Below are 9,868 nucleotides of genomic sequence, written 5' to 3' on the forward strand. Positions count from 1 at the left end.
GATGGGTCGGACACGACTTCGCAACTAACAACAACAACAACGTGTGTGTCCAGCGGTGCCTGGAGTTTCGCCGCCCTACCTCACAACAAGGTCAAGGTCTCGGGATCGTTTCGCAATTTGGTGGGAGGGAGCTTCCGGGAAGAAGAAAAACGAGAGCCAGCGCCAAGTTGTATTCGTCCAATCAGCATCAACCTAGGCGGTATGACATCACAAGCGGAATAACGTCACTATCGGTTTCCGGGCTACGGTCATCTAGGCCTATCCTCGTGTCTTGGGCCGTCGATTCCTTTTCTGCCTTTCCTCCTCTTTTTTGCCGGGTCTTTGACGATTATGGCGGTCCGGGCGAGTTTCGAGAACAACAACGAGATCGGCTGCTTCGCGAAGCTCACCAACGCCTACTGTCTGGTGGCCATTGGAGGCTCTGAGGGCTTCTACAGGTGATGATAGAGAAGCTCGGCCTATTTTCTCTTCCTCCCCTCCGGATCTTAGCCCTGATTTGCTTTGATTATCCGAGAGGCAGTAAAGATTCCGGTCAGATCGGGACCCTCCTTTGCTGCAGTGCAGCTTTTTCCCTGAGTTGCATTTAAAGAAGAATAAGTGGGGAAGGCTGTAGCGGTCTTCCTTTATACTGAAAGAGCATATTTGGGCCCTTTTTCGTTCTGTGATAATTATTTTCAATGTCTTTTGAGACAGGTTGGGTCGGGCAAAACCAAGCAGACAGAAATGACCCAGTGACGCCCATAGTTGAGAGGAGATTTTAATATGGGATTTCCCCAACCTCCCTCCAGTACTGACTGCTATATCAGAGATCAGCACCTGTAAAGGTCTGCTCTTTTACTTACGCTATACTGGATACGTTTGGTCACAAGAGTTCAGTAAGACTACTACTCTTCAGCTTGTTCCTTTACTAAACTTTTTGAAAATGTAGCTCTTTCATTATGTTTGAATTGAACTTCATGATCTTCCTTTGCATATTTAAATCTTACTCTTGTGTTTTAGTGTATTCGAAGGGGAGCTTTCTGACACCATTCCTGTAATTCATGCTTCTATTGCTGGATGTCGAATCATTGGCAGAATGTGTGTAGGTGAGCTGTTCATATAAATTATTTTGAGTTTTCCTAACTGTAGAAATCTCATCCCATTTTAGCCTTAATATATTTTGACAAGCAGTTTGACTACTAGTTTGTAATATTTCAGAAAAGGAAGGCAAGCTGCTATTGCACCCTTCATTTATAAAACCCAAATATACTGTTGAGTTCCGTTCATGTTTAACCTGATAAACATGTTGATGCCAGGCTCTGCAATTAAAACATTAACATTAATATTATGGGAACTTGTATTTAACAATCTTTTTATGTTAAGGGGAGTCCTTCGTATAATTTGGATTCAGTCTATGGGCTCTCATTGTATTAATTACTACAGTTTCTGGGAAGATGGAGAAACTTATCTAAGTGCCTACAGAGACTAAATAGGGAAGATTGGTGGGGGGTTCTCATCACTGCCTTTTTCAAAATCTTATATTAATCTATTGTAAGAGATGCAAATGGAAATAATATAAAAATAACCAATTATTTAAATTTATTATAGTTGCCCACTCCCATTTAGCTATAATATTTTTTATTAAAATCAATTTTATGCTCAACAGTGATAGTGGAATTGAGAGAGGCAATAGGTAAGCAGAATATTCTTTTTTCAAATACTCTATTTTTCCGTCTATAAGACGCCCCCCAATTACTGGTACTTCTCGGTACCATTACACAACGGAGGTGGCTTCCTCCAGTCAGATGGTCTGCAGGCTTAGTCCCACCCATCCCCTTGGCCATCAATCACTGTACTGAGGCAGCTTCCCGGTGCCTCTTGCGGCTTCAGCCCGAGCTGCGCCGGTGAAAACGGGTCATAGAAGGCGGCTTCAGTGGGACCGACGGCATCCTTGGGGCAGTGCAATCCTCCAGCACCAGGCGGCACCTCGGGCCAGCGATATCCTCCTGCACCAAGCGGCATGGCAGCAGCATGTAAAGAATCCACACAGGTATGCCCTTATTTTTTCATGTATAAGATGCTGCAGTTGTATAAGATGCACCTGTGTTTGCAGGAAAAAATAGAGTCTTATACACGGAAAAATACAGTATATGCTTCCATTTGTGCTATGGGTGTATTTTGTTAGAAAACCCACTCTGACTGTACTGTAAACTGTTAAAGGTCAGATGCTGTTAAAGAACATTGATTAGATTCATCATGTCCCGAGTTATTTTATGGCATAGAATGTTCAAGACAGAAATTGAAGGCAGTTTTTTTTCTATATTTTAGGTAACAGACATGGTTTGCTAGTCCCAAACAATACTACAGACCAGGAACTTCAGCATATCAGAAACTGCCTTCCTGATTCAGTGCGAATCCAGAGGGTGGAAGAACGTCTTTCTGCATTGGGCAATGTCACTGCATGCAATGACTACGTAGCACTTGCCCACCCAGACATTGACAGAGTAAATATAAAAATAAATCTTAGTACTAAAAATCATGTTTGCACTGACTAAGCTTTAACAACAGTTTAACCTTGAGCATTTGATTGAGCATTTGCTGTATGTCCTTGCTTGACATATTCAGCAACCATTCAAAATTATGATGGTGCTGAATGAATGGTGGTTAAGACTGGTCCCCGAGGTTCCAGTCATTGCAGCATTCTCTTGGTCATGTGATCAAAATTTAGGTACTTGGTGCCTCTCCCACATTTACAGTCTTCTCAGTGTCCCACAGTCACATTCTCTTGCCCTATGCTAAACTGCCTTTGCTTCAACTTTCTTCGCTCGCATTTCTCCCACTATCTGCTCTTTTGGCTGTCCTGCACTATGCTATCTATCTCTGTTGCCTCTCACTCCAATTGACCTTTGCTGTGTTCCTCCTGCTGATGGTTCTGATCCAGGTCATGAATAGTGAGCACAGCAGGGTGGCAGAATTTCATCTGCAGACGGGAGTTTGCCTGGCCCAGCCAGGAGGAAGCAGCAGGACAGAGCCAGTGGAGGAGCCAGGGCTGAGTGCAGGCAGAGAAGCCACATTTGCCACAGCAGAAGGAGCAATAATCTGCAGACTGTGCAGCGTGCAGTAGGATGGAAAGGCGAGATACAGCATATTCTGTGCTGGGCAAGGCAGCAGAGACTGCAGTCCCCCAGGTGAAGGTAGTGGCTGTGTGTGGACACTGTTTGGGGTGGCAGCAGAACTGGAGGAAGTATAGGGGCAGGGACTTCTCAGAGGTGGATTGTGTGCTCTGCAGCTCTCAATGTAAGTGCTTTTAGAACAACTACAATAGGCCATCTAGGTCAGGGGTCCCCAGCCTGTGGGCCATGGCCCACTACCGGGCTGTGGCCTAATGGGCCATGTGAGTGGCCAGCCAGTGCATGTACATGGCCCCACTTACAGGAGCCTTATTGTGGGCACTTGCAGTCCCACTCATGCTCATGTCACCGCAAACATTGTAGGAGCTTGCGCGCGTATGTGCACCTGCCTGTCCCACAAAATCATCCCCCCCCCCAGGCTGCCAACTCAGAAAGGCGCATGTTGGAGCCACTTCTACAGGAGGAAGGGTGCATCCAGCTGAGGCAACTATGGCATTTTTCAAGGCTTTGCAGGAGGCAAGCTTGGCTGAGCAAGCAGAGGACTTGTAAGTTTTGTCAGCACAGGACTTGCCTCCACCCCTTGCTGAACCCAGCAATTCCTCTGCTCACTCACTTCTGAAGTGAGCTGCAGAGGATTAATTTGGTTGAACTATCTCACTAGCAGTTGTGAAGGCAAATCCTGCACATGATTATTTGATCTTTGAATTAATACACATTAGGAGTATGCAATGAATACAAAGTAGCTGAATGTAAATACAGTTGCATATGTAAATACATATGGATGAGTCATTTTATATAAGGTATTTTATTTTGTAAGAAATCCTTTTTGGAGAAGTGATTATATTCAGGTTAGTGACCTTGCTCTTATTTCTCTTGAGCTGGAAGAGTGTCATTTAGACTTTAGAGGTTATATCCATTGTTGGGTTACTGGAAAAAGTACAGCTGGAAGCAATTGCACAAGTAAGACAAAAAATGCAAGCACGACTGATCCTAATAATGGAATAGTTTCCATTAGCAGTATCAAAAGTTTTGGATTTAGTATTTGAGCTAGAATGAAAATGGATTGTACAATTAATTCAAGAGTGATGACATTGGGCACAAATCCTAGAAATAAGACTACTATATAATAAGTAATAAAATAAAAACAAAATTTGGGAATTGCTTAAGTTTCATTTAAGGACTTCCTAGAAGTGCTTTAATGCCTGGTGCCCAATATCTCTATTGTGACATCTTGTGTTCAGGTTGTTGTAGCATTTGACTGGTACAAAAACTGGAGAAATTTCAGACTTTGGAATAAATGTAACTTCAAGGATATCTAGCTACAATACATTTCTCAGCTGATGGGACTTTAAAATACTTCATATTCTAGCAATCTAAATGTTCAAAATCTGTTTGAAGCAAGTTTACAAGGTTTAGTTGACAGCCAATCAGTTCTGCCACTAAATAGGCATTTCTGTTAGTTTTTTTCTTCCTCAGCAATCTTTCAAAAGCACCATTTTAGATTAGACAGCAAAGTCTGTTCCATTCAGATTATTATGGAAAAAAAAACTTTTTTATTCTAACTGTTGCAAATGCCTTTCATTTCAAGATGAATTAATTAGGGCTTTCTTGCTAACAAAAAACATTGATTGGCTATGCTTAATGCTATTGAAGTTTGGGGATAAAAGCAATGAAAGCATAATCATGATTATTTAAAATCAGATACATGTATTCTAACAACCCTAATTTTAAATGTCATTTTTTCCCCTACAGGAGACAGAAGAGATTTTAGCTGATGTACTAAAAGTTGAAGTATTTAGACAGACAGTGGCAGACCAAGCACTTGTGGGAAGTTACTGTGTGTTCAGCAACCAGGGCGGTTTAGTACATCCTAAGACATCTATAGAAGACCAGGATGAGCTTTCTTCATTGTTGCAAGTCCCCCTTGTGGTAAATGTTCTTTCTGTTCAAATCTTGGAGTGTTCAGCTACTTTAAACTATATTTTGAGCCAAATTACAGAATAGAATTTTAACATTTTATGACTTGGGAATGTATTCAGCCACAGTTTCATCCATCTGTATGCTACTGCAGTTTAGTTAACTCTGTGCAGGAGGTCTCTTTCTATGGAATCTCTTGTTTCAATATTTTTCCTTCAACTTCCTTTTGGATTAAATAGTCTTATGTGGTCCTCATAGCATAAAGAAATAGACAACAAAACAGTTATTTCCAAATATGCATGAGGTATTAAAGCCTAATCCTAAATGAACCATAAAATTAGGAGCAGTGAAAATAATAATGATGATGATGATGATGATAGTAGTAGTAGTAGTAGTAGTAGTAGTAGTAAAGTTGGAAGGGACCTTGGAGGTCATCTAGTCCAAACCTCTGCTTAGGCAGGAAACCCTATACCATTTCAGACAAATGGCTGTCCAGTCTCTTCTTGAAAACTTCCAGTGTTGGAGCATTTACTGCTTCTGGAGGCAGGTTGTTCCACTGGTTAATTATTCTAACTGTAAGGAAGTTTCTGCTTAGTTCTAGGTTGCTTCTCTCCTTGATTAGTTTCCACCCGTTGCTTCTTGTCCTGCCTTCAGGTGCTTTGGACAATAAGCCAGAATGGTTGGGTTCATAACACTAAACCATAATGCATGGTTTGGAAAATGCAAAAAAACTGCCAATTCACTGACTTTGAACATCGTGAATATCATGCATGCCTACTGAAGGCTTGGTCCTCTGATCTATTTAAATATTGCAAATAAACTTTATATTCATGCAACCTTAAGCAAGAAGACCTGATAATATGCATGAGAAAGAAGTTCTTAAGACACTAGTTATCTTTCTTACCAGGCTGGAACTGTTAATCGTGGCAGTGAGGTGATTGCAGCTGGAATGGTTGTGAATGATTGGTGTGCCTTCTGTGGCCTGGATACAACCAGCACGGAATTATCTGTTATTGAGAGTGTTTTCAAACTTAATGAAGCACAGCCAAGTGCCATTGCTACCACTATGAGAGATTCTTTGATTGACAGGTAAGTCAAACATTAATCTACTTTCAAAAATTATTAGCAATTGATAGTAGCCGGAATATAAGTAACAGCTTTCTTCAGTCGTCTTATGTTTTCAGTCTCTGTAAATCCCAAGGGATTCAGCATTCTGAGAAGATGTATAGTACTACTTTCTCATTAATACTATATAAATGTATTTCCCTGTCTTACTCCTGCTTGTATCTGCTCCCAAGAAGAGCATATAGTGCTTAATTGTTAGTAAAGATGAAAAACCAATGAGGAAGTCGCATTGACATGATATGTTAAGTCAACTGGACAGAAATAGTTCAGCATTATTATTACAAGTAGCCCTCACTTAATAATCAAAATAGGGATCAACAATTCTATTGCTAAGTGATGCAATTGTTAAGTGAGACATCACATGATTGCAACTTGAGATTTTACTGCCAGCTTCTCCATTGACTCCACTTGTTAAAAGCTGGCTGTGAAGTGCGCAAATAGCAATCACTAAATTGTAGAAAGCTTTGACAGTTGTCAATGCCCTCTGGTTACAAAATGCTGAAATCTTTATATGCATCTCACTTAGTTTTAGTTTGGGGTACTGATTTTCAATTGGACTTTGACTGATTTTATAGATCAAGCATGAAAGTAAAGCTGGAACTCTTCAAGTCTGCTTTTTGCTAATCATTTCTTTTCCCTTTTGTAGCTTGACATGATATGCTCCAGAAACACTACAGGTGTGAACTGCCAAATTGTGATCTTGATTACTCACCCGAGCAAATTCTTCCAGTCCAAGATGGAGGTCTCTACCACAATCATACTTTCAAAATTATATTATTCTAAATTCCATTCCCTTTGGCAATCCATACTTGAACAAGAAAAAAATTATGTAGCTTTGTTTTTGCTTTCATTTATTCATGAGATGATGTTTAGAATTTAGTACATGCAATCACAATAAGGAAAAGAATTATTTTTTTCCCCAGTATTCATCAGAATGCCACCTGAAGAATGCTGATTTTTTTTCTGTTCAGAAGTGGCTGGCGTTTCTGTGGTTTTAATCTAGAAGTTTTCAAGATAGCTTTTACTTAGCCAGCAAAACCATGTTACTATCATGCATCATTCTGTACCCAGAACATAATATTTTAAGGGGCTGAAAGAATCCATGGAACATTTCAGCACAACCAAACATTCAGTAAGTAAGATTTCTAGGAGGTTGTGTAAATAAAATCTGGTTTGTCAATATGTGAAGTCACTAAAAAGCCAAAGAGAACTACATCTGTTCTTTAATAGAAAGTCTTTTTTTTATCAAGAAATAATAGATTTAATTAAAACGGTTTTTTTCTGATGCCTTCATGCTTATCTTTTATGATCAAAATATATTGCTTGTCTTAAAGCCAAGGTTACAGTGTTTGTCATTGCATAAACAAGAACTTGCTTGTTCTCTTTTGTTATATTGTTATAACAACAAAAACAATATAAACGTTATATTATTTGGAAGGGGAAATTTTGTGATAGCAACACAGTCAAGTTTTAATAATCCTTGAAATAATTGGTATGGACATTGAGGTGGACTTGAAACAACAAGAACTGTATCGAATTTAAGTAATATGCTAGGCCACCATTTTTGCTTTATCAGTCCTCTACCAAATTAGTGTATCATAGTTTGATGTTTTAAATATACACTAAAATTATAAAAACTGTCATCACTGGTTATGTATTCCTTATCAGAATCGCCTTGTATCTTCCATTTGAAGTGATGATACTTGTTCTGTAAGATTGGAAGTGATTAGACTGACTCTGAGTCATCTGTTCTAAGTGTAGCTCATGCATGACACCCAGATAAAAGAATAGGGTGAGCTGGAGGTAAATGAAAAATGTTGCATTCTTAGCCTCCAACTGCTGCCTATTGCATAGCTTCTTTCAACAAAATTGACCTTTGTTCTCTTGATTCATAAGTGTGGACTCCTGCAGTTTTCATACTTTGATACTGCAGAGAGAACCTTGAGAGATTTAACTCACAACCAATATAATTGAATATAGACTTTTAGTAGTATAGGTTTATAGGATGGTAACAGAGCTAAGTTAAGCTTCTAATAAAAATTTTCTTTGTAGATATAGCAGTTCTTTAATTAAAATACCAAGAAAGTCGATTAGTTGCTAACTATATATTGCTTTGACCATGAAGGCTTTGACTATAATTAAAGGCTGCAACATAAACCATAGCATCTAATTACTGAATCTATTAAGTTCTATTAAGTTCAGTGCCAATCCCCAACTTATGTACTGTTCTGAAAAACCTTGCATAACTGCACACGGTTGTATGTTCATCTGGATGCTGTACTACTTTGTATTCTGTGAAAAATTCACTTTTATATGCATTAAGAAAATGTTCAATAAAGGTGAGTTTATGTAAGTCAGGTTGTACATAATCCGGGAAATGTTTGTATTTTTAAATGGCAATTTACAGAGTGAGATATTGTTTTCATCATTTGGCTCTGCTTGTGGATAATATGTAGAAAGGCACAACTGAAATTCACATTCTTGCTATGGTAGTAAACAAAAATAAACTGAACTTGCATCTTAGATACTTTCCCCGACCATTAATGAGATAATCAGCCTTCCAATGGATTTTAAAGAGTTTTAATGATATGGTACAGATATTTATTTTAAAATGAATTTGACAGAATGGTAGCCCTTTGGAAATGATAAATTATTTCAATAAATCAGTCTTTGATTTCATGAGAATTTCATTTGTATGACAGTAGAAGCGTGCAGCCTTTGTTAGCTCAATAGTTAAATCTGGTGTGTGGCATGCAAAAGTGCATATTCTTAACAGTAAGGTCAGGCTTCCAGTGTTCGTGGGTTTTTTTAACAGCAACCTAAACTTCTGCAACGTTTAGAGTATCCATTTCGCTCCCTCTGTCCCTCTCCATATAAATAAGACAAGATACATACTTGGTTTGTCCACTTTGGGGGCTTGTGAAATGGATAACAGCAGTACTTTTGCATCCTATATTGTTATATAACTGCAGCTATACCATATAGATTAGAAATGAATTAAGCTTTAATCTGGGCCCAAAACTAAGGGAAGGAAAAATATTTCAAGATCACTGATAGAGTAACATTGAAGAAAAGTTTAGCTGCTAGCATGGGAGATACATGCAAACAGGCCTTTTTCATATCAGCACTAAAAACAGAAAATGTTTACTAAGTCCTATACGATCGAAAGAAGAAAATACTAAGGCTGAAATAATATAATCTGAGTTTGAACTATAAACCAAGCATGACCATAATACATAAAGTATTATTTGATGTAAGGCTTGAGATGAAGTTTATCCATTTCTATAAATTGCAGCAGTAATTCTCAGTACACCTGGATTCTGAAGGTAGATGTGACTCCTCAACACTATCCTAGCCACTGTGGATGCTTCTATTACACTAAACCCAATATTGTTCTGTCCCAGCCTACGTGAATACTGCTCAACCAGTTACTCAACGAGGAAAAACCCCTTTGCATTGAACAGGGCAGGACTTGATAAGATAAACCCCTTTTATTTTTACACATTTTTTATGAAACAAAACTCCAACCAGTCCTTTAGTTGTTGAAACGAACAAGATTCAGTCTCTGAGTTCTCAGCTGGAGTGTTCAAGGTTTAAGTCACTCAAACACACATAAAGCCCACAAACCTTGTTAAATATCCAAGAATCCTGAGGCAAGAAATCCAACGATAGAAGCACAAAGTTATACCATGAAAGGTTGCCTTTGGCAACCAGCC

General features: G+C 38.9%; 1 protein-coding gene across 1 annotated transcript; it reads left to right on the plus strand.

Moving 5' to 3' along the window:
• Positions 1–221: 221 nt before the first annotated feature.
• On the plus strand, positions 222–8,831 carry EIF6 (eukaryotic translation initiation factor 6). The gene is made up of 6 exons (XM_039319217.1): positions 222–437; positions 1,000–1,085; positions 2,308–2,483; positions 4,863–5,039; positions 5,935–6,116; positions 6,799–8,831. Exons 1-6 carry the CDS (start codon positions 331–333, stop codon positions 6,806–6,808), a joined length of 738 nt encoding a protein of 245 aa, XP_039175151.1. The 5' UTR covers positions 222–330; the 3' UTR covers positions 6,809–8,831.
• Positions 8,832–9,868: the final 1,037 nt, after the last annotated feature.

The sequence above is a fragment of the Crotalus tigris genome, unplaced genomic scaffold (genome assembly GCF_016545835.1).
Source record: "Crotalus tigris isolate CLP2741 ecotype Arizona unplaced genomic scaffold, ASM1654583v1 scf7180000022411.5474196:2289641, whole genome shotgun sequence".
In the NCBI taxonomy this organism is placed as follows: Eukaryota; Metazoa; Chordata; class Lepidosauria; order Squamata; family Viperidae; genus Crotalus; species Crotalus tigris.

Coding starts and splice junctions, on each gene's coding strand:
- EIF6 (XM_039319217.1), top strand. CDS start 331: ATGGCGGTCCGGGCGAGTTTCGAGAACAACAACGAGATCGGCTGCTTC. Junction 438..999: donor GGCTCTGAGGGCTTCTACAG/GTGATGATAGAG, acceptor CTTGTGTTTTAG/TGTATTCGAAGGGGAGCTTT. Junction 5,040..5,934: donor TGTTGCAAGTCCCCCTTGTG/GTAAATGTTCTT, acceptor CTTTCTTACCAG/GCTGGAACTGTTAATCGTGG.